The following is a 26,357-nucleotide window of genomic DNA, read 5'->3' on the forward strand; positions in this document are numbered from 1 at the left end:
TATATTTGTATGTGATTTTGTTTTATATTTGTGTGAACAAAATTGCGTTGTGTGTGTGAAAAATATATTTGTGTGTATTTTTTTATATTTGTGTGTGAAAAAATAGTTTGTGTGTAAAAAATATATTTGTGTGTGATGTTGTATTATGTTTGTGTGTGAAAATCACGCATAAATATATATTTTTACACAAAAATATGTTTCTCAAACACACAGATATTATTGAACAAAAAATTTATTTTTACATGTAAATATTAAAAAATTTACATAAACATTCATTGTTATTACACACAAATTAAAACATATTGAACACATATAACGATATATTACAAAACATTTTTTTCTTTACACATTTTATTTTACTTATTGAATTTTGCAACGTTCGGCACGCCATAATCATCATTTAGCAATCAGTGAATGTTGTTCGATCAAACAAAGCAATTAGTATTTCTTATATATTCTTGAATTGTCAGGCGTATGCTTTCATTATCTTTCGGACTAAGTGTATCAGAACCATTAAGTATTAACTTCAAATAAATATTCGTATTATACAAAGACAATTTTCTCATAAGTATGACAGTCACACGGTGGTCATTGAATTGGTCACATTGGAAAAAATAATGAAATGCATTTTCTATAGGAAATAAACAACGACAAGATGGTGATAAAACTAAATTAACTGTGAATAAATCAGCATTTAACGCACTGCAACCATGACGAAGTCTTGTATGCATAATATCAAGTTTTCTGTTTCCAACTGACCGTCTTATGATATTTGTTCTAAGCGAAACGTAATGTAGTAATGTAATACATTGTTTTTTCCAAATTCAGTTTGCTAAATATATTTTACTTCATTACACTTAAATATTTAATATTACCATACCATTAATTTCGTTTTTATTACTTTTTTCCTGAGCTAACAGATTTGTGGATAAATAATATTTTGTTAATTTCATTTCTATAAATATCAACATACCTTTTTGTTTTAAATTATTACTTTTCATTTACACGAATACATTTTTACACAATATATATTTAAACGTCTGGTTTGTTCTGCTGACATGGTTAACATGCATTATAAAAATGTAAATTGGAACAACCAGTATGTCTTGAGTACAATAGGGTGGTGAGGTATCTCATTCAGGCCCATTGTCTCGATATAATGGCATTTTACGTTACATATATTTACATACACAAATACAGAACAATGGAACTTTCTTTGCAAAATGATTTTCATTTCATTTTTATTATTAAATATATCAGCTTTAATTGGAAAGCGATATTTCATCCGTTTGTTTTTTAGACGATTCAACGTCAGATTCAAACAACATTTTTTTCTCATTAACGTCATTTTTATACAGCACAAGTCTTAACAGTACTAGATCAGGATAATTGATTTTTTTCCTTTTGGATTGAATAACTATCTATAATTGATTTTTGTTTTGCTTACGAACTGTTATCATCCATTATTTTACAAAATCAAGAAATTTCAAATTTGAACAATTACGTTATTCATTTCAGTTATTTAAAATTTGTTGTCTTATAGTAAACATTTTGTAAAGGTTGGTTAGGTATATCTGCCTGAAGACATATCTGCTTCCGCTCTATAAATTTATGATAAATTGTGCCCAAGGTCAAATAACACATATATTTTATAGATATATATTTGATAAGATAATTATGGTAGGTAAACTTTGTTCATATTAATAGTACAATTTTTGTTTAAAATTTTATAACATTTTATTTTTAAAACAAGTAATACACGTTACATTTTACTTAAAAAAACTCATCCAAGTTGCATTTTTTTACAATGACTTAATATTAAGATTTAAAATTCCAAAGCATATTTCGTCATTTTGATTGCTTAATTATTTGTCGTTCAATCAATTATTTCTCTCCGTTTCAGCTTATATGTACTACTAAAATTGGACTCCATACATAGTTAATTGTATACACATAATATTACATATGAGGCAGGCATTACTCTTTATGAGTTGTCATTTGTTTGCATTTCCCTATTTTCCTGAACTTGCGATGCGCGAAAATGTGTTTTCCTAAATCTGGATTTTCTAATATATATTTTTTTTTATCAATTATAGTAATGATAACTGCTAATCCAAAAACCATAAATGAAAACATTTTCTATTGCAATTATTTCTACGTTATATTTACACTTAATTGACTGGACTATAATAAATTTAGAGCAGACTTACCATCAACGAAATCCACAGACGATCCCATTTCCATGTCTTCTTTATATAGATTGTATATGCCCTCGAGCATAGCACGAGGGCAACAGAACCTTAAGACTAATTATAAAATCAATTAAATATTTCATGTGAAACATATTGATTAGAACTTTGATTATAAACGTCGATAGTCGCTGCCTTCAGCAAATATCCATTAATGTCAGATAAAACAAAAAAAAATCTCAGACAATATACTTTATGAGTTACTTTTCTTACTATTTTTTAACTCTGTGGGTTTTTCTTTTTTCTTTATCTTTTTTTCTAAAGTAAGTAACTTTGTGAATTGTGTTAGATAAAATGTATATGTGTTTTGTTGTGTATGAGAAAAATATTCATATTACTGCATCATTTGATAAAAATGTGTCAGTGATTGTATAATCTTAATGTTACTAAATTGATTCAAATAGCTTAACCTTGCATATGATTGAATTGGAATGTTTGAGGGGGAAAATGTAAAACTAATATGTAAGCTAATTGGCCTAATTCCGACCTCGAGGACATGTTCACGATATGCTATTGCCATAGGTTAAATGTCGAGTAATAAAAGCGTCTGGCCGACGTACGTACTTGCGGCTGAACTCAGACATGATTGGAACTATGACCACACTCAAAGAAAGTTCCGCAAGTTTATGAATGGATATGTAAAATGTATAACGTAGGAGAAAACTATCTAATGTTAACTTTGCATTCAACTGCATAAGGTAATAATGTCCTCCAATAATGAAATGATAATATAATCATAATATGTATTATGTCTAATGAAAAGTGTTATGTATATAAAGTATATAATGTGCATATTATGTTATATGAGGATCAGAGCAACTACAAATTAACGTGTGTGTTTAATCACAACACTTCTCTGCATCTAACATAAAAATATGTCCTAGTTTCTAAGGACATACATTTCTCCGTGTGTAATCAAGTGAGACCAATTTTCCCATAGGTAAATATATGTAAAATGTGTATGTGCGTAATAGGAAAATAGTATATTTAAACATTAAGGAACCTCTAAAATTTGTTAAAAATGCAATCGACATAATTCATGAACATGTTACATGAGAGAAATAGTAATATCAGTGATAAAATTATAAAACAGTGAATATGGTAAATGTGGTAACTCATCGTAGTAAAACAAGTAATAAGTAAGTTTATCAAATAAATTTATAGTATCAAACATTTCCATAACATAATTTTATGAGTTGTTTATTTTGGTGTATGTGTATGCGTTATGTGTATTTATGTGGTCAACTCACTTTGGTGCACGTCTGTGTTTAAAGTTAAATCCAAATACTAGTTTTAGTTTAAGATGTACATTGTATATAAAGTCAAACATTAATTCTCACTAAGAATAACCCCGTTCTCAGGGATGATAAAGCCATGATAAAACGGTAATATCATTTTGTGCAAGGAAACTGAAATGAGTGGTACAAAAGAGTTCATATGACAAATCTACGTACCTGTGAAACCAATGATCGTAAGTGGCAGTAGCTTTGCGAAGTACCAAAACTCCAGGTGCGGTCGGATGTCACGGCATCAATATGAAGGTTCTAGGTCTTTCTAGTTCTGTGTGCTGGTTTGTTGTAGAGTTGAGTAAGTCAAAGCTGCATTGTGGTTTCAGCACTTTATTCCGGATGACTAAGCATGCCCAGCACTCATTATGAGTGACTACCATACATAGTTTCGATAGGGTTTATATAGGCCTCAGTGTTCATGTTGTATAATATATATATATCTATCTAAATGTTTATCAGTGTTATCCTTATTTAAATCAAAACCTGACCACTGTACCTGATTCCTATTACATAATCACTAAACGCCATATCATCCGGAACGCTCACGAAAAGTCTTTCAATAGCCTCCATTTAATATCCACAAGGTTTACGAGAGGAACATAATCTCCTCAACAGTGGAGGAGGCCTCGTAAAATTTGTTTGTTTGTTTGATTATTTTAACGTCCTATTAACTGTTCAGGGCCCAGTTTCATAAACATTCCTGAACTCTATGGAAATCCTTAACTTAAAATTATCCATAGGAAAGCGTTACGGAAATTAAGGAAAGCACCTCAAGTTTAGGAACCTTCCTTAAATCTGAAGTGCATTCCTATGGATAATGTTAAGCTAAGGAATTCCTTAAGTTAAGGAAGGACTGTTCATGAAACTGGGCCATGGTCATGTATGGACGGCCTCCCGGGTATGCAGTGTGTAGTGTGTGTGAAGTGCGATGTGCGTGTTTTGGGAGACTGTGGTATGTTCGTGTTGTGTATAGTGGAACTGTTGCCCTTTTTATAGTGCTATATCACTGAAGCATGCCGCCGAAGACACCAAGCAAAACTGACGTCCTACTCCCTGAACGCTGAGCGCTTAGCAGGAGCAGAAACTACCGCTTTTATAGACTTTGGTGTGTCTCGGCCAGGGGACAGAACTCGGCCTACCCCACATGGGCAAGCGCTCAACAAAAGGCAAAAAGTGAGGCGGTGTCAAGGGACACGTTAGGAAGAACAGAGTCAGGTAGGAAAAAAAGAGAAAAGATAAAACTCTCAATTTAGTTGCCTTTTATGACCATGCAATATAGGGGCAGCAGATACAATACTCCCTAACGCCCTACATCGAGGCTCACTTTCACCACGTGGTGCATTCGCTCTAAAACCATCTTTTCTGAAGCAACTCTACAGTTTTTGAGGTAACTTTGTACAGATGTCAAACTAGGTTTCAACGTATAGGATGATTTTGAAAGGAAAATTATCGCTCTATCCAACGGTAGTAACCGTTTTTATGACGATGTACCAGAAATGTGTTTTTTTAGTCGCTAAAGGTAGGTGGGTTAGAAATTTGGAGTCTAAGGCTTTCCACCCTTTTCGTATATAGTACCATGTAGAGTATGATTTTTATCGTTTTTCAATCTAGACCTCTTAAACGTCTAAAAATGGTCTTAGGGCACTCTGGTGGGTCCATGATTATATAATCTGTAACTAACTCTCAGATCCCTGTGGTTGGTCCCAACACCGAGTGAAAGACTTTTGACTGTTGACTGAATAGGCATGAAACAACTGTTTTGTTACCTGAACCGCAATCTTAAACTGATCACTGAGATTCTGGTAGGTGGGGGACTTACGCCGAAAGAATACCCTCTCTCTTCCCCTTCTAAGCTTAAGTTCTCGTAGTCATTAGTTTTTTGTAACTTAATATCAACTGAAATCATAATATACATATGATTTTATTGTATCTTCAGGCAGTTAAATGTTAGTTGAAAAGTAAAAACTGGAGTAGGAATGGGGGGGTTCATTTCACCATGGCCATGGTATTTTGACCCCCTCCCATTTTAAGGTCTAAGTTTAAGTTCTCATAGTCATTAGGTTTTGTAAAGTAATACTTAATATCAACTGAAATCATAATATATATATGATTTTATTGTAGCTTAAGGCTGTTATATGTCAGTTGAAAAGAATTAATTGGAATGGGTAAGAGGGGGTCATTTCACCATGGCCATGGTGTTTTGACCCCCCCCCCCCCCAAAAAAAAAAAAAAAAAAAAACCCAAAAAAAACAAACAAAAAACTTCAACTGCTAGTCATAGGTCTAAGTTAATCCCAATTAGGAGTTTATCATTAAAGAGAAGAAAAAATCACGTCTTCAAGTGTTATAGTAACTTTTAGAAGACGGGGGTAGAAGCCAGTATTTATGACGTCAACAATAAACGCATGCAAACGTTCCGCCCCGCCGGTCAACTGTCAAACTATCATACCAACGAGGCATCTGGTCCATGTTTGGGTTTTTGATTTACCAGGCGGACTTTGGTTTTTGATAACTAATTTGGCAAGGTGCCATCATTTACCAGGCGGACTTAACAACTGATTATTGTTGAAATTTAGGTATTTACAAAAATGTATCTTTTGCCTCTAGTATAGAAGAAATCACTTGGTTCCAAATGATTCTAAACTTGTTCCAAGAGGCTGTGATACTGATAAGTTTAGCTTAAGAATGGTAACAATTACTGTGGTATTTTCACTTTAATGTCAGTCGTCGTCCAAATTTTATCATTGGGCCTCGTAGTTACAGTTGTGTAGGGACATATCGGTCAATAGCTGAAAGAATTGTATCAAAGAGAATACCATTCATGTTATTAATATAGCCTTGAACGCCTTAATGTCATCTAAGTCGATAAGCTGAACCATTATTACCTGATATTAAAGTATAAAATAGTTTTTTTAGAAGTATACTTTTCATCAATTTAATTTAGGTCTGCAGTTACTAGACAGTGATCACTACAAGAGGGAATATGTACATGTACTGGGATATGAGAGGGGAGATTAGTAAATTCTAGTGTGTTCAGTATAGTCCATATTTTAATAGGATTCTATAAAAATGAGACTGTATTCAGATTAATCATACCTTGATTTATTAAGTCTCTTTGTAAACCAAATACACTAAAACTATCAAGAATTTAGCCCACAAAGCAACATACCTCATCCAGTCACATTATACTAACAACAGCTAACCAGTCGCCCCGCTTCCATATTGCTGAGCGCTAAGCAGTAGCAGAAACTACCACTTTTATAGACTTTCAAAGTGAGGCGGTGTAAGCCAATTGTTATATTATTTTAATATAAAGGTATAGCTAAATGTAGTAAATTGGAGGCCATCTTAAAATACAAAATCACGTATTTTTACATGAAGTTTAACACTACCAATAAGAATAACAATCAAGTATCAATAATAAGTGTTTAGACGTTTAAGAGTGTTAACTTGATTTTTTACAGATAAATAGGGCAACAACTTGAATTTATACGGCAATGTTAGAACTCAAAATGGCGGTCATTTTGAAATTACAATAATAATCAAATACTTTATGTATCAAACACTACAAAAGTTATGGATACTCTCACTTAATTTGCAAGTGTATATTTGCTTAAATTGTATAATTGTAAACTGTATTCCACAACATTCCTTCCACATATACTTTAGATTACTCATGGCTATTTTCAACCTTAAATATACTTCATCTTAGTTCTTACAATGGGATAACAAACAAGAAAAAATAAATAAGTTTTCAAACTCATTTAGCTTGTTCCTTTATTTTAATATATATTTAAAACAATTGTCTGTCTTTTGGAAGTACAATATGGTGAATATATGCAACACTTTTTTTTAGTTACATTTACATTTATAGCAGAGAGTCTTAAAAAACTGAAGAACTGGATTTCAATTAAATAAAGGGGTAAAGTTCTATCATGGGATTCAATGAAATCAATAGGGGACTATAATTCTTGAAAATATCTAAATTAATGTGATGAGGTGGTAGTATTAGTCTATACATTATTGTACATGTACAAACACTATACAGAGATTTTGAACAGAATGACAATTATTCACAACTCCTACATGACATTTTTTTAACTTGAGATGGGTAATAATTCTATAACATAATCTAAATCAATCTCAATATTACACAACTCTACATCATCAATATAATTTGATTTATGATCAATAATAAATCTAGAAGTAGGGGAGATAACTCTGCAAGTAACAGCATAATTATAAAACATTAAATGATTATGGAAATGCTACAATATATATTATCACTTTTTAAGCAAGTTTGCTAGTGTATAGTAAGTAATGTTTTGATATGTTGAAACATGGAATTACTTTTCATAAGTAAACAAAAGCAGCTCAAAAAAAACATCACATTATCTATATCACAACAAATCATTACAAAGATAAACAGACATAAGTACAATGGATTTTTTTGTAAACACAGAGTAAAAAGAATCAAATGTGATTGAATGTATAACATTGACTCATGGAAACATAAAATCTTTAAAAAAGATATAAATAAATTTAACAGATACTCAGAAAAGTAACACAAATTTTTTAACCTACAGATAACCCAAAGTCACACAAATCTTTTAACCTACAGTTAATCTAAAGCCACACAAATGTTTTAACCTACAGGTAATCTAAAGTCACACAAATCTTTTAACCTACAGGTAATCTAAAGTCATACATTTTTTTAAAAACTTACACTGTATTTAAACATTTCTGATTACATATTTATGTAAATTCAAGGACTGTTTGAGCACTAAATCAATATCTTTTCGTAAATGGGACTTCTACAATATCAACAGTCAAATAAATAGACATACTTGCACTGTTCTGAATTAGAACATACATGTTTAAGCTCATGATCCCTATCACCGTGTATAATGTACTTTGGAATTTAAAAACAGTTACCAAGATATAATTAGTCAAAAGGTACCAAAATTTTACATAAGATTTAAAGCCATGGTTTTTTTTTTATGTCTATCACACGTATGATATATATGGCATATCAATTACTTGAATAAATACAAAAGAAACACTACACTATACTAGTAACATACAGTTACTTAAAAATATTATAGGAAACATGTATGACAAGGCCTCTAGGACTTATTGCAAAAATATTATTACTATAAAAGTTCCTATCTACACAAAATGTATATCAAATATGATTCAGGTGAACATCTTTATATGGATACGTGTACTGATGTACATTGCAATTTCTCCAAAATAAGACAGTGACATAAGAATATAGTTCATAGCACATATAGCGTACTACTATAACACTCCACATGAAAAAGTTCCAAAAATATCATCTATAAAAATACACACATCTATGAATTTCAATAACATTGACATTATTATAAATATGCGTTTACAAATGTACAACTACAGAACTGCACAGAAATGCAACAAATAAGAATCATAACAATCGTAGTACTGACAAACAGAATTAATTTAAAAAAAAAGAAACTGAGCAATTTTTGATTTCTTAAATATGTATATTATTTCAACCAAAGATTTATAAGTGAGAAGGATTTGTCACTCCGAGGTTTGGACGAATACATCGCGAACACTGACCATGATGTTGAGCGACTACTGATTTTCCTATGATATCCACAACTGCAACCTTTGATGTACATTGCAGGTGCCATGCTTATAACTGTCTTACTTTCTGAAGCGGGTCGTCATTTCATGAGCTGTCATATTTTTTTTAATGAAAATTTAAGACATTTCTTCTAAATCTTTCGTCACAAAGGACTAGACATTGTGAAAATTATCAAGCTTTATATTAGTGTTTCTTTTGCCTCGATAAGACAGGTATTTGTTGAGAAAAATGGTTTTTATTCCAAGAAGAAGAAGATCTCACATGGTGTTTAGTAGTGTCAAGAGACAGTGACAAATCCTTCTCACTTATAAATCCTTGTTTCAACACAGAAACATAAAAGAAGTTTTATGTGACATTAATTATCAAATACACTGTACCTTTAAAGTAGTATTTTGGAGGATGGTTATTTGGTATTTTCCAAGTCTATGTTGAAATGATTTATTTTCTACAAAATGTACATAGTATATAAAAAGCGTTAATAACTCACCACACTGAAACAGAATCTTCATTTTGATTATACAGTGTATTGGTATAAATTGATATAAAACAAGAGGCCCAGAGGGCCTGTATCGCTCACCTGGTTTGTAATGCCAAGTTATGTTTTGAATACAGGTTCATTATTTCTTTTCTAAAGGAATTTAAATATTTACCTCTATTTCCCCTATCAGTTCCCGCCCCTCCTGCCCTTGGGGGGGTCAGAGTCAAAATTTATACAAACTCTTGTAAAAGTTGGTCACATTCTATGCAGAAGTCTAGGACAAGTAGTGATTTATAGGATTTACCTGTAATTCCCCTATTGGGCCCCCCCCCCTCCTGCCCCCGGGGTTAGAGTCAAAATTTATACAAGTTCTGTTCCCCTTCCCCAAGAATGTTTGTGGCCAAATGTGGTTACAATCCATGCAGAACTCTAGGACAAGTAGCGATTTAAAGGATTTACCTCTATTTCCCCTATTGGGCCCCGCCCCTCCTGCCCCCGAGGGGTCAGAGCCAAAATTTATACAAGTTCTGTTCCCCTTCCCCCAAGGATGTTTGTGGCCAAATTTGGTCACATTCCATGCAGAACTCTAGGACAAGTAGTGATTTAAAGGATTTACCTCTATTTCCCCTATTGGGCCCCGCCCCTCCTGCCCCCTGGGGGTCAGAGCCAAAATTTATACAAGTTCTGTTCCCCTTCCCCCAAGTATGTTTCTGGCCAAATTTGGTCACATTCCATGCAGAACTCTAGGACAAGTAGCGATTTAAAGGATTTACCTCTATTTTCCCTATTGGGCCCCGCCCTTCCTGCCCCCTGGGGGTTAGAGCCAAAATTTATACAAGTTCTATTCCCCTACCCCCAAGGATGTTTGTGGTCAAATTTGGTTACAATCCATGTAGAACTCTAGGACAAGTAGCGATTTAAAGGATTTACCTCTATTTCCCTATTGGGCCCCGCCCCTCCTGCCACCGAGGGGTCAGAGCCAAAATTTAAACAAGTTCTGTTCCCCTTCCCCCAAGGATGTTTCTGGCCAAATTTGGTCACATTCCATGCAGAACTCTAGGACAAGTAGCGATTTAAAGGATTTACCTCTATTTTCCCTATTGGGCCCCGCCCTTCCTGCCCCCTGGGGGTCAGAGCCAAAATCTATACAAGTTCTGTTCCCCTTCCCCCAAGGATGTTTGTGGCCAAATTTGGTCACATTCCATGCAGAACTCTAGGACAAGTAGCGATTTAAAGGATTTACCTCTATTTCCCCTATTGGACCCCGCCCCTCCTGCCCCTGAGGGGTCAGAGCCAAAATTTATACAAGTTCTGTTCCCCTTCCCCCAAGGATGTTTGTGGTCAAATTTGGTAACATTCCATGCAGAACTCTAGGACAAGTAGCGATTTAAAGGATTTACCTCTATTTCCCCTATTGGGCCCCCGCCCCTCCTGCCCCCTGGGGGTCAGAGCCAAAATTTATACAAGTTCCGTTCCCCTTCCCCCAAGGATGTTTCTGGCCAAATTTGGTCACATTCCATGCAGAACTCTAGGACAAGTAGCGATTTAAAGGATTTACCTCTATTTTCCCTATTGGGCCCCGCCCTTCCTGCCCCCTGGGGGTCAGAGCCAAAATTTATACAAACTCTATTGCCCTACCCCCAAGGATGTTTGTGGTCAAATTTGGTTACAATCCATGTAGAACTCTATGACTAGTAGCGATTTAAAGGAAATGTTGACGGACAGACGGACGGACGGACGACGGACGGACGACGGACGGACGACGGACGACGGACGCCGCGCCATGACATAAGCTCACCGGCCCTTCGGGCCAGGTGAGCTAAAAACTACACATTTCTTTTTAAATGCATTTAAAGATAATAATTAAAGTATTAATTTTGGAAATTAATTTTTTTCTGATATTATAAATGCTTAGATAACAATCATATAAGTTACAACTGTATATAGCACAGTGTTACCAACTATCATGAATTCTGTTCTTGGACGGTGAATTCTCATAAGGTCAATGAACACAGGTTAATAAATCCTCAATCATAGGTTATCTTCCCATTTTCAAATATGACTAACATAGTGAATTATGCTCAATTATAGTTTATAAAATCTAGTCATGATACAAGAGGTACGTCTATCAAACCACCCAATATTAGCAGTAGATAGTTAGTGACCATACTTTAAGGTGTTAGTTCTGTATGCGGTTTAGAGAACTAAATCAAAACTCCACAGGTTGTACAATCATCGTGGGTCTGTTTAGGATTTGGTGCAAATGAAGGCTTCACAAATCTACTGGAGATGTTAACGTCAAGTTTTCTGATATTTCAGTTTTGCAGAAAACAAAGGTGTCGAGGATTTCATAAAGTGCATCTTTCTTTCATGGAAAATAGAACTTCAAAAACCTGAAAAAGGTAGAAAACAGAATGTTACTCAAGCTGTATATTTTGATAACAAAATATAATATGTACAACTAAGGTCCAATGTGCATGACAATACATACACTTACAAACACTAATATCATCTTAACTTACACAAGTCTGGTGTGACTTAAAGATAAATAGGTATTTGTAGTGACTTTAGTGTTGATTGAATACACTTTACCAGTACCCTTATAGGCTTAAAGGAATACCTACCACCAGAATGTTTCCCGTGTTGTATCCTTAGTGATATCGATCTGATGTCCTGCGGACGGTCCAATGTCTGCAGTGATGTTTGTGTACAGTGGATGCAGTGTCATCTGTTTAATGGTGTAGTTCATTGTGGTAGGGGTGTTCAAGCCATCATGCATCCACCTTCCACGCCAACCAAGAAATCCATCATACCTGTAAGTAGAAAATAAATATTTAATTATTAGTAACTCTTACCTGTAAGTAGAAAATAAATATTTAATTATTAGTAATTCTTACCTGTAAGTAGAAAATAAATATTTAATTATTAGTAACTCTTACCTGTAAGTAGAAAATAAATATTTAATTATTAGTAAATCTTACCTGTAAGTAGAAAAAAATCAGTAAAAGAACAATAAGTAAATCTTATCTGTAAGTAGAAACTAAATATTTAATTATTAGTAAATCTTACCTGTAAGTAGAAAATAAATATTTAATTATTAGTAACTCTTACCTGTAAGTAGAAAATAAATATTTAGTTAGTAGTAAATCTTACCTGTAAGTAGAAAAAAAAATCAGTTAAAGAACAATAAGTGGATGATATCAGTACTATTATAGCATTGATGTTATAAATTCCATAATGTATAAATTACCAAACAACAGCTGGCTTTCAGAAGCGTGATCAGATTTTTTTTGGATCAAGATGATTAGCAAAGGGACTGTGTTGGCAGTGTGGTTCAGATGTCCTGACATTTTACCACCTTTTGGTATTAGGTTAGAAACCCATGCAAGATTAAACAAAGTGACAGAGAATAATGGAGATACATGAATCCAACATACCCATTTTCTGATCGTGACTCTTTGACATGGCGCACCATCTTGAACATGCCAATGTGTTCTGGAGGTCGAGTGATCAAAAGGCCTGCCTCTTGTGTACTAAAGAAAAAGACAAAATTGATGGTTATAAATTAAGTGACATTGGAACATGACTTTACAACTTAGCTCTTATAAAAATATTTATTTTCCTTTTTAGAAATTCTTCAATTTTTTGTAATGGTAATTAACATAACAAGAGCGCTATCAGCCTGAACCAATCACCTGCTACCTTGCAATATCAGTCCATAAAATAGACTAAGTATTAGATCCAAAAGCAAGGTCAATCATTTTAACAAACGTGTTAGCCCTTCATTCTAGGATACTACATGTAGCTCAAAAACATGTCTCTGGGCCAACTGGTATTATAAAAGTTGTCTGAAGAGATTAACGCCCGACATGTAGATGGACAACCAACAGATGATTTACCACAACATAAGGCAGCTAACTTGCCCTTAGGACAGGTGCACTAATGATTCAAATTCTTAAATACTGTACTGTGATAGATATCCTTACAGAATGTAGTAATAACATGAGGCTTGAGTTATACTGTCTGTGGTTATCAGACCTTCTGTGGTGACCAACTCTGATCAGGAAATAAAATTAAACCATTTAATGATTATAAGATGAATTTTAGAAGCAATCAAGTAACAAGTTATAAGCTATTATGTGACATTAATGTCATTCTTACCGTGCCGAGATATCATCATCCTCATTTCCCCAGCCCCAGTAGGAGTTTGGATAACCGTTGATTTTTTGGAAGCTTTCAGCCTTCATAGCAATCACTCCTCCAGCATAGTTAAAGTACATGACACTGGTAAGGAAAGAAGCAGGGATAATTAATATCAATATTTTAGAGTGAACCGTCACTAGGGTTTTCCCTTAGACTGGAGTCATTTTAGAGTGAACCGTCACTAGGGTTTTCCATTAGACTGGAGTCACACATCTATTTACCAATCACTTTGGGATTCATTACATAGCTATCAGAAAGAAAGTTTTATCTTGCAACTGTCCCACATACTGACCGATAACTACTGCCGGATAAACTTTGTGCTTTATCCGTCAATATGAAATGCTTTATCCGTCAATACGATCTTGTGAATTTGTTCCATATCTGACGGAACTTTTTCTAACTTGACCCAGAACTTGAACCTTCCGGTGAATGGAACGTCATTCAATCCCGCTAAAACGTGACGTCACATTCACCGGAATGACATCATTATTAAGATATCAAAAATTTTGTATTTTTTCTTTTTCTTGGCTCATGGCAAAGGTATGTATTGTAAGGTAATTATGTTATGGGTATTTATTGTTTTTTGAGTATTTTCATTTTGTTTGAGTGATATATCACGCTGAATAGAATTAAGGATACTGTTCGCTTATTTATTTCCCATGCCAGTAAAAAGGAGTACACTCTCATTCGGTTTAGTGATTGAATCTTTACCTCCGCATCAAAGAAGCTTCTTGCTTTCAGCGAAACCAAATAAATAACTGTCAATTTGCTCTCAGTTTGAATGCCAAAATGGTTGCAGGATAAACAGAATACACGGTTAGTATCTTACAATACAAGTTTTATTTTGGTGCTCGACACTGAAAGCTGAGTTAACTCGGCAAAGCCTCATCATCTCGGCTTTCCTAAGTCTCGCACCAAAATAAACCTTGTATTGTAAGATACTTACTAACCATGTATTCTCTATATATTGGTTGAACTAATTTAATTTTGTTCAAATAATTATCATGAAATTTTAAAGGAATTGCTTGGTTTTTGTAGTGAAGAAAATCAAGGGCTCATACAACTACTTTAGTCCATATCATACGACAAACTTACTGATATCTAATTTTGTCTAAAGCAGACAACAGTTGACAAACTTACTGATATCTAATTTTGTCTATAGCAGACGACAGTTGACAAACTTACTGATATCTAATTTTGTCTATAGCAGACAACAGTTGACAAACTTACTGATATCTAATTTTGTCTATAGCAGACGACAGTTGACAAACTTACTGATATCTAATTTTGTCTATAGCAGACGACAGTTGACAAACTTACTGATATCTAATTTTGTCTATAGCAGACGACAGTTGAACAAACTTACTGATATCAAATTTTGTCTATAGCAGACGACAGATGACAAACTTACTGATATCAAATTTTGTCTATAGCAGACAACAGTTGACAAATTTACTGATATCTAATTTTGTCTATAGCAGACGACAGTTGACAAACTTACAGATATCTTATTTTTGTCTATAGCAGACAACAGTTGACAACTTACTGATATCTAATTTTGTCTAAGCAGACGACAACTGACAAACTTACTGATATCTAATTTTGTCTATAGCAGACGACAGTTGACAAACTTACTGATATCTGATTTTATTTATAGCAGACGACAGTTGACAAACTTACTGATATCAAATTTTGTCTATAGCAGACGACTGTTGACAAACTTACTGATATCAAATTTTGTCTATAGCAGACGACAGTTGACAAACTTACTGATATCTGATTTTATTTATAGCAGACGACAGTTGACAAACTTACTGATATCAAATTTTGTGTATAGCAGACAACAGATGACAAACTTACTGATATCTAGTTTCGTCAATAGCAGATGATCGACAGTTGACAAACTTACTGATATCTAGTTTCGTCTATAGCAGACGACAGTTGACGGAGATGATCATCACACATGTACAAATTCTTGTCATTTTCTGGAAGGAGATCAACATCATGGAAAATAAAGCAATCAAACTTCCCAATCTTCATGGCTTCATAAAATCCAACATTCATCAACTTTCCTCTGTTGAATCTGTCATCACCTGCCTGTATATCAAAGAAATCACCATAGTTATGTTGCAAAGAATTTTGATTTAATGTTCCATAACCAGTCAATATCATCATTTTTGTTTACATATGTACTACCATCATACTAGCATAATTGTTAACAGTTGATATGGTTTACAAAAGAATTTTTTTTTCCCAAAATTTTCTAAATTATGAAGAAGAAAAATACAGAAAGAAATATTGGGACTTTAAGGACTAAATCTATAATGAAATTATGGTTGATGATGCTTTTCTGTCTTTGAAAATTGATAACTTTTCAAAATGACCTATTTTATGAAAGAGTTCTCCCACATTACCATACAAGGAGAGATAACTGGCATAACCAATTTGATAGTCTAAGATTATTTATATGCATTAAAATGACAGAAAAGACCATAAGGTATTAATTATTCATTGTGAAACTAGATTTTGAGCAGCAAAACAGGACAGCATATATTTGTTAATGAGAAAAACATGTCAAGTACCAAGTCATTTGAAACGAAGAAATATCACAAACCTGTTCAATTAAGAAAACTTGATAGTCAATATTCTGTTTCCATAGTAATGGATGTATCCTGTTCAACATGATCTTTAAATGATGCAGACGGTTTCTGTACGGAATGATGATGGCAACCTTCTGGAATGAGGTACAGCCCTGAGGCTTCCACTGTCCACCGAGACTAACATGAGGATTTCTCTGTTTTATCAGTTCAAATGATGGCTCAGAGAAAATATCTAAATGCACCACACCTGGAATAATTGGGAAATATGAGCTTACATATATACTATTAGGTACCTCTGTTAATTAGGCTTATCACACATTGATTTGATTTGGTGTTTAAGTTTAATGTTCTTTTAACAGGCAGTGTAATTTAAGGGCATAACACCTGGAATATCAAGCATGGAGTAATGTAAAGAAATTTCAATAAATAAATGGGGGAAAAAACATGAAAAGCAATGCTATCCACAAGTGAGATCTGTTATCTGCAGGTAATCATGTAATCTTACCTAAGTTATCAAAGTTTACAGGACAGATGTGTGCAGCTTTGTTAGGACTGAGTATGTGTGTCCGGACTAGGGTCTCTGGACTTGTGTAGGTACAATGACTGCGGTAATTAAACAACGAAAACAACACTAAGCCAATGTAGAACACTAGCAGTGTAAGAAACAGTGGACGCTGACAGTGCACCAGTCGCTTCTTCATTCTCTCAATCTGTTACCAGCATTTCTACAAAATAAAAACATAAATAATAAACATCATCCATACATATACCATAGAATAATTCTTACAACATATAATTTAGAGTAATAAGCTTAATATTGTAAAACTAAAGTGTATATGAGTGGTATTCTCTTGTTTCTACGGAAGAATGTTTTATTTACTAATTAGATATAGGGTAGGAATATTGTTCAGAATTATTGCTAAATAATCAATTTGAAACCTTTACCTTAAGAGACAGACTTTAAACTGATGTCTCTGGTTTTTGATTATTTGTATACCAATATGGGTCATCAATTTTGTTAAAACAAATCACACCAAATATTATCTGGCGAGGCTCAAAGGCATCATTATTGATCTTCTGCTTACTAATCAGTTTACTGACAGTAATGAATACAAATATAAGATTCTGCCAATCAATTACTCTGGTTGTTTTGATTTATATATACATGTATTAAATTAAACATTGAAGAATTCTTTATCAGAACATGAAATGGTTTGCATACACAAAAAGGCCTCCTTAAATTTCCTCCTTAAATAGTCTTCTTTAGGGAAATTCAAATAACCCTTTTGGCAATTCCCGACATTGCAGTCCACTATACATAAGTATTTTCCGGGATTTTCAACTTTAGGATGCTTGCGTCTGTAGTTTATACAACATACATTTTGTACATTGATAACTTTAGCATGTTTTTATAACAATAGTTCATTCACTTCTGATACTGTTTAAATATATATACATGTATTGTACATTATGTGTCAAACTTTGGTTGACATGTAATTTTCTCTTATAAAACAAACATAAATTATATACAAGTCTGATTAGTTGGTTACAGAGTATTTTAACCGGTTAACAGATTTCCGCCCGAGTAACCGGTTAACCATTGACAATCCTAGTAAGTAGTCATAATTGTGAGTATCATTATTGTCTTCCAGAAATGCAAAACAAACTAAAATTAACTTGTTAATCAGCTGGTTTATCTAATAAATTTTACGTCATTTTTACGATAACGAAAAACTTGTATGGCAGTGTCGTCTTTTTCTTGGCTGATGGAAAAGGTATGTATTGTAAAGTATTTGTTTAATGGGAATTTATTGTTTTTTGAGTATTTTCATTTTGTAAAATCACACTGAATAGAATTACGGAAACTGTTTGTGAATGCACTTATTTATTTCCCTCGCCAGTAAAAAGGAGTACACTCTCATTCGGTTTAGTGAATGAATCTTTACCTCCGCATCAAAGAAGCGCCTCACTTCAAGTGAAACCAAGTAAATAACTGTCACTTTGCTTTTGTTTTGAATGCCATAATGGTTGCAGGATAAACATAATACACGGTTCGTATCTTATAATACAAGTTTTATTTTGGGGCTCGACACAGAAAGCCGAGATGACTCTGCAAAGCCTCGTCATCTCGGCTTTCCTAAGTCTCGCACCAAAAAATTTTTTGTATTGTAAGATAGTAACCATGTATTCTCTATATACAGTGTATTTCATGCAACAAAACCTTCAACAACTTGAACCACTTTTCATCAACTTACTCCAACAATGTTAAAGGTACAGCATGACGAGACACTTTTTTCTCTTACCCCAGACAGGGATATCCACAGTTTTACCGGTGTGAGATTTTTCTATCTAACCTTAGGGTAAAGACAAGCTACATGAGATCTTTGCACGTGCCCAATAATGGTATGACGTCACGGCAACAGTATCATGACGTCGCAGTAATAGTATTATAACGTCACGGCAACAACGAAATGACGTCACAAAGACTGCGAAGATGGTGACTCATTGAGGTCACGTCATCCTTGCTTGCATAAGTGACATGATTGTTACATGTAGAGACATAGCTGCAATATTGTAGCTCAAAAGACTTTTTGACAGAAAATGGTGTCGTCTTTAGAGCTACAATTGGTGCCTATTACTGCTAATGGAGCAAAGTAATCATTATGCAAACCATTATAAAACGTTTGTTTGCATTTTATCGTACTTGTTTGATATCACTTACCTACTAGGCAATAAAACTGAACCACATAAAATATCAAATTCTCATCGAGGCATTATTTTTTTACATAATATACATGAAGGTCTTTCTGAACGGAATTTATACGGCAAGTCCACAAATAGTGAATTTGACGTCTTGTGAGTGGGACGGTAGATATTAAGAATGGTAGTTATGTTTGTTTTGGACAAAAATAATATGTAAATGCATGTATAGGCATGAAATAATTGGAAACCTACAAAAAAGTATAGAAAACTATGCCCGAGTGATTTTCGGAGGCAGTGCTCCACTACGACACATAGGGACCAATTCGTACCCGGCCGAAAGGTATAGTAGGCCGGGTACGTATATTCGTTCTAGTAGAGACACAAAGTAACGGGCACGGGGTAAGAGAAAAAGAATCATTCACCCTCTTTGGGGTGAGACAGAAGATCTCATCCCTCGTGATAAGATTTATATACAATGTACAGTACCCTTATTATTCATTGAATAGATATTTTTAATTATATCCTCTTTCCTTCGAGTGGTTCTTTATTTTTAATGTACAGCATTTTAATGTGCATTTTTATCCATTTCTATCCAATATTAATGTTAATGTGACGCTAACTTAATTGGAACGCTACCCAAAATGAAACACTTTAAAAAAATGTGATACAGAATTATCAGTTTACAGTCTAAACTAACAAAAACTGTCATGTCCTGAACACAAATTAAGGTGCCAAATAACAACTGTGACAATTTTTCTGTCCCGTTGCTTATCAACTGTATTTAAAAATGAAAATAATGAAATTGTGAAAAAGTCTTCTGGAAACGACGTTGTGCCACAAACCTAAAACACCACATATTTTGAAACAAGAAAAGTAATTTCTGAATGAAATATTTTTAACAGAAATGTGACTTGAACCAGAAATTTCAATAGTAGGGATAAGAAGGTACCTCATAGCCTTACTTAACGATGCCTGCCGTGTAAGATGTTTTATACCAGCTGAATGAACGTCTTGGAGACGTTGCTCTCCAAACAGATTGGAAAGTATGTGCGTGGTTTAGGTTTCACAAAGTAAACAATTCAAAGATATACTGCGATCTCGTTACAAAATTGGATATTGCAGAACTTCTGCATGAAACACAAAAACTTGTGTCCGAACTTAAATGACTCGCACACATGTTCATCTTTGGTATTTTGAATCTATCGCAAACAACACACGTGTTTCATAGGGCGCTGTTATTTTTTCAACATACAAAAATGATATACAAGCTTTTTAATTGGTTGCTTATTACGTAAATGGAAGGGGCGCAACTGCGGTGATCCAGAAGATGGCGCAGTGCGGGAACACCCGTTCTGAAGTGAGATACGCCAAGGGTAGTAGAAAGAGAATCACACTTATAACCCTTGGCTAGCGAAGTTGAGTCTAATAAACACCATACTGAAAATACGCTTTTTCCGATGAAGCGATCTAGGCTATATTGCAGGATATGATAAAGAAAGGGGAAAAAACCAGATAGTGTAAGGTTTGCTCTTTATTGAAACTAGTATTTATTTGAATATTCCATCATATTTTCATAATTGTAGATGTGTTAAATGAAATATACGTAATGTTAACTCTACATTTTCTCATGTCGGCATTGTTAGTTCCTCGATCGGTACAACCAATTGGACAATGAAATATTAGCATAATTAAATCATATGTACTCTGATTTCGATAATTGACTGCAATTGATTGAGTTTAAACATATTGAACCTTTTGAATTTCCTGTGTGAACACAAATCATCAAAGTTAATTACCCTAAATTTATAATGGTGACGATGCTGTCCTGACTTTAACATACCGTATCAATTTTGAACCTAAATAACAAAAAGATTTATGTACATTTGTCCTGGCAAAATAGGCTTATGATCGTGATTAAACTTCAATGGACTGATCGACTTGCAGTGATGTTTTGACACGTGTAGGAATTCGAAAATGGCGGCAGGTGATGAAGCCATGCGTTCAACTGGTCTTTAATGTGTTTTGAGAATTTTTCCATTATTGTTGATCGATGCAGTGAATCAGCTTGATCAATATTTCAGAAACTAGCCTAATGCCATATTGTTTATATTTAACGTCATGCAAATGTTTGGATTACTTGAACATTGTAGACGTTAGTTACAAACAATTGACCGACATCAGAATCGAATGATAATGAAAGTGATACATGACTTCATATTATCGGAAAGGAAAACAAATACAACTTGTTGGTTTGTTGTTTTTATGACAAGACATTTTAATCATATCAAATCAATGAAATTATGATACTAGGAAAAAATAGTGTAAAAAATTGGTACAGATGAACTGTATCACGGTACAATATTTTTTTATGGTGCGTTGCAAAATATCATATATACCATTAACTGCGGCAGCCTTACTATTTGTAAATATATGCACTGTTGACAAGTAAACATTATGAAATTAAAGCGGAAGGCATCTTTTTGTGGAATGTCAAAAAAATCATGAATTCAAGCACACACTGTAAATATTCTATAATTATCTTCAAAAAATGTTCCGACTTGGGTAGTGTCACGTTATTTATATTGTAAAAGTTCTGTAAAACACTGTAGCTCAGACATAATCCCTATTGAGATTCCTCCTCTAGACTCTTTAATATTCGGACATTTGAAGATGTCTGGAGGAATCTCAATAGGGATTAGTTCAGACACTGTCAGATGCCATTTTCATCCATAGTTTTTCATAAAATGGTTTGGGTGGCGATGATCAACCTCTGAGGACTCGGTTACCCTGTTTTCCTCAACCTATTAACGGTAAACCGAGTATCCTATAGTTCGAGCTAAAGAAATTTTACTATATACATGTAGTTAGACTGCGTGAAGCACTGTGCATGTCTGCATGTACCACACCTCTAGTAATTTTAAAACGTCATGCTATTTGATTAGATAAGATAATTAAAATAATAATGCACAACTGTTCCGATATATTGAAATATATACTTACAAACATTCGACATACACAAATGAAGATGTGCCCTTATGAATCCTCAGTAGCCTGAGTAATGCCCCACTCCCCGGGGCACATGCACATCAGCGGGGCAAGTGACAACAAAATCCAAACAAGGAAGTGACACATTGTTCAAGGGGAGTAACTCCAAATAACTTTACACGAGCTGTTTTAGGACTTCCGGTGTCCCTTGCCTTTTCAATCAGAAACACTTGTTTCTGTTTCAATATTTGGCATGCGCTTATTTTTTTCTCCAACATTTTAAAGATGCTCCACCGCTGACAAATGGTATTTTTCACTATCTAAAACAGGAGTAGACGATTTAGTATTCTTCTTCAGTTACAAAAGTTACTTAATTTACACCATTACCACCAATGAAAAGTTTGAGCTTCTAATTTTAATTCAAGTTAAAAGTATGAAAAATCATTAATTGCATCCCGAAAAAATTCCGCGGCACTATATCCTATATTGAATGAAGTACTGATTGCGCATGCACCAAAAGCAAAATAAATTGTTTTATATTATTTTTTATCTTAATTAGACATATATACATACACGATTAAACACCAATTATTGTTCAAATGATCAATATCATTTATGCCCTGTCAGCGGTGGAGCATCTTTAAATATTTACATGTATATATAATAATACACAATGACGGCATAAATGATTAGTCATTATCATTTCAAGGATACAATTTTAGCCATAATGGACCTCCTCGTACAATGTATACCACCAGGTTCAGTAGTGAGCTAAGTTACATGTACATAGGTAACGTTTCATTGTACATGTAGGTGTGAATGCAAAAGCGACAATACAAATCATTAAGGACACATTAAGGACATACATATTTTGTATTATCATTGCCTTTTTTCTATTCTACAGTAGAAAGTGTTCTGTGATAGATCCTCCGTATTAATTTTTTTTTCTATCGTTACTTTAAGTTTTAGTCCGACATTGCCCCACCATCGACACTCCAGGGGTTACTATCGCTGTCGTTATTTCCGCCCATGGTTTATCTCATAGTAAAACTGGAGCTTCCAAAAGACACGGGTACTATCGCTGTCGTTATTTCCGCCCATGGTTTATCTCATAGTAAAACTGGAGCTTCCAAAAGACACGGGTAATGCTCATTTGATGGACATTAAGTAATTAATTGTATCAAGGTACACTGTGGTTGACTGTGTTGCTTTGAAGTTCGGCATTGCTCTCTCTGTATTCTCCAAAGGAAGTCGCTGGAGGCCTGTGTTTGGTCATTTTTTCCCTCTCCCGAATTGCCTCCAGTTAAAAAAAACAAGTTTTAATATGAGATAGTCCAGGAGTGGTATAACATCAGTGATATATAGTAATCCCTGGAGTAACGAGGATGCATTGCTCCAGAATAATTGCCCTGCAAGTTCTTTGTCGTCTCTTTGATGTCCAGTAAATTTTAAACTCGTGATGTTCTGAAATCACCAGGTCTCCAGGAGTTTAGACAGTCGTTCTCTTTCATTTGTCTGGTCAACAATTAGATATTGAATGAAATAACATCAAACTCTGTAGTAGAGCTGTTCTGTTACACGTACATCGCTCCAATTTCGAGAATATTTTACTTTTTGATATTTTATTTTTTCATTGGTATATGCAATCATGTCATCATCCTCGATATTCTAAGGGTTTCGATCTCTTACGATCTCTACACTCCTGGACTATCTCATAGTAAAACTGTCCTAATTGTAGTGGGTCGCTGTGTATTTGTAAAAACACGGTGGGAAAATGAGGAAAAGTGGTTCCCGCATCGCTTCTTTACAGAAACGTAGAAGAGAAATAGTAGGAACCTTAATAGATTTGTGGTGGCAGCCGACTTCTGCCGCTGGTTTCACATTTATACCAATGGTTGTTTTTGGTTGTACGTTGTTTTTTTTTTTACATTTTATTACGTGAAAACACTGCCTAGTCCTTTTTCGTTTGCATGATTGGTTTGACAGTTTGTAAAAAGTAATTATCTCAACTATAAATCCTGGCAGACCTACATATTTGATAGGGCTTCCAAGGGCTTTGTCAAGACTCGTCTGAAAACAATACGAATTCACCAAGTCTGTTATTAATTCACAAACGAACAACTAGGTCCAACCAGCCAAACCGAAAAAGACTCTCGAGAACCGATCATTAGTAGGGTTGTTTTTAACACGGGCATTTGCAGACTTAAAAAAATATATAATCTGACAGCATGTCTTTCTGACTTCAGAGAAAACTACCTAGACATCTATAATAAAATCTTTATTAAAACAAATGTGCGTGCGCCTGTGGTGTTTACCAGAGGATAATTTGCTGTGATACGTAGGGCGTCCGTTTAACCAGTTTTATTTCGTACAATACCCTGAAGTATCACTATTGTAGACTGCTGAATACCCTTGGCATATTCGGTATAGTTTGACAGCGCCGGAGTTAAAAGGGTGGGTTCGAACGGTGTGATAATGTATTTCCGCTTAAGTTAACAAAAATTATTTTATTTTTATTTGAAAATCGTCATTAACCTGTGATTAGTCTGAACACCTTCTCAACAAGCTTACGTAAGTGTTGCAAGCAAGTGTTTCCTTCAATCAAATAGAATTATTATCTTCATGGTCACTGTTTGGAACACAACTGATAAGGCAAAATATCTAGGCGTAACAATCCAACACTACTTAAAATGGGACTCCCACATCAGCAACATCACCTGCACAGCTAATAAGACCCTTGGCTTTATTAGACGAAATCTAAAAATTAACTCAAAAAAAGATCAAAGAACAAGCGCACAAATCTTTAGTATGTCCCACACTTGAATATGCCTGTACAGTGTGGGACCCATACCAGAAAGGAGACATTAATAAACTAGAAATGGTCCAACACAGAACTGCTCGATATGTCACTAACAGATTCCATAACACCTCAAGTGATATGTTTGAACACCTGGAGTGGCCTAGCTTAGCGGTTAGAAGACAAATCACTTACGGCATACAGTGTAGTAGCTATTAAAAAAGACCAATACTTGACCTCACAGTTACGCCCTACCAGACACTCCAATACACGTGCATACCAAAGTCATTTCTGAAGAACGGATTCTCGGAAACACTCCTTCTTCCCCCGCACTATCCAAGACTGGAACTATCTTCCGCCAGATCTTGTAATCTCAAAGTCGCTAGACTGCTTCAAAACTTGTCTTTCATCTCTAATTGAATTATTTTCTTCTCTTCCCTTGTTCATTGCCACACCATCAACATTATCGACATGATCTTCAATATGACGAAGAAGGTCGATTACTGGGAAAATGTAGATGTAGAGAAGCAACACACGTCCTTTGCTGTCAATTAAATTTTCTAATATATGGCAAGTTATTATTATTGCTTAGTTATACCATCATTGTATGACGTTTGGACAAATTCTGTTGGTGCGTTCTTGGGTTTTCGTCTGGAAACTGATATTTTGTGAAACAATCTAATTTTAGTCGCAGTGATCTTTGTAGTTCACCTTTTGACCCAAAATTCTATCCCAAGCTGTTTTATTTCCTATGCCACCATTGTGTGAAGTGTGATCAAAATCCACCAATTCGCTCTCATGTTATCATCTGGTAATCAAATCCAGACAGACAGACAGACAGATAGACAGGCAGACGGGAACAAACACTATACAGTAGCTGAATAGGTTTCATACCTGTACCCAGAAACGATTACGTGACGGTACGTTTAACTCTTCAGTTGCATACGGTATGAGCTTCACGGTAGTGCCAAGGTTAACAAAACACACAAAAATCAATAAGATGTTGGATGATTAGATTTTTGTCTTAATTGTTTTTCAAACTCGCGATCAGTACAAAATATCAAATGCTAATTACTTATATTGACACTTTACAAATGTAGTATTTATATGCAACACAGTAACAAATATTAAAAAAATCAAGATATTAGATGATTTCTTATTTTTTCTTCAAACTAACGATTAATATGTAATATTTAATTGTTATTGGTGTCAAGTTTACAACCTATGCAACACAGGAAAAATATATAAAAACACTTGAAGGATAAGATGTTGGATGATTTATTTTTTTCAAACACAAGATCAATACAAACTATCAATTGTTGATTACATATACTGACACTTACTTTACAAATTTAAAATAATAATTCGTGGACTGACAAAGACCTACAAATTATCGTTGTGGAACGATGGTTTAAATATATT

The 26,357-nt window shown here is 34.2% G+C and overlaps 1 protein-coding gene and 1 long non-coding RNA gene across 2 annotated transcripts; both read right to left on the reverse strand.

Annotated features, from left to right (window-relative positions):
* Positions 1-9,713: 9,713 nt before the first annotated feature.
* Positions 9,714-11,038, reverse strand: LOC138314951 (uncharacterized). Its single transcript, XR_011207441.1, has 2 exons — positions 10,107-11,038; positions 9,714-9,951 (listed from the first exon to the last, which is right to left on the reverse strand). It is a non-coding gene; the product is annotated as an uncharacterized lncRNA (long non-coding RNA).
* Positions 11,039-11,098: 60 nt separating this feature from the next.
* Positions 11,099-22,304, reverse strand: LOC138314952 (beta-1,4-galactosyltransferase 3-like). Its single transcript, XM_069255608.1, has 8 exons — positions 22,154-22,304; positions 16,956-17,175; positions 16,465-16,697; positions 15,760-15,947; positions 13,809-13,931; positions 13,085-13,180; positions 12,272-12,460; positions 11,099-12,040 (listed from the first exon to the last, which is right to left on the reverse strand). The coding sequence occupies exons 2-8, from the start codon at positions 17,149-17,151 to the stop codon at positions 12,016-12,018; spliced, it is 1,050 nt and encodes a 349-aa protein (XP_069111709.1). The 5' UTR covers positions 17,152-17,175; positions 22,154-22,304; the 3' UTR covers positions 11,099-12,015.
* Between the last annotated feature and the right edge of the window lie 4,053 nt (positions 22,305-26,357).

The sequence above is a fragment of the Argopecten irradians genome, chromosome 2 (assembly GCF_041381155.1).
Source record: "Argopecten irradians isolate NY chromosome 2, Ai_NY, whole genome shotgun sequence".
In the NCBI taxonomy this organism is placed as follows: Eukaryota; Metazoa; Mollusca; class Bivalvia; order Pectinida; family Pectinidae; genus Argopecten; species Argopecten irradians.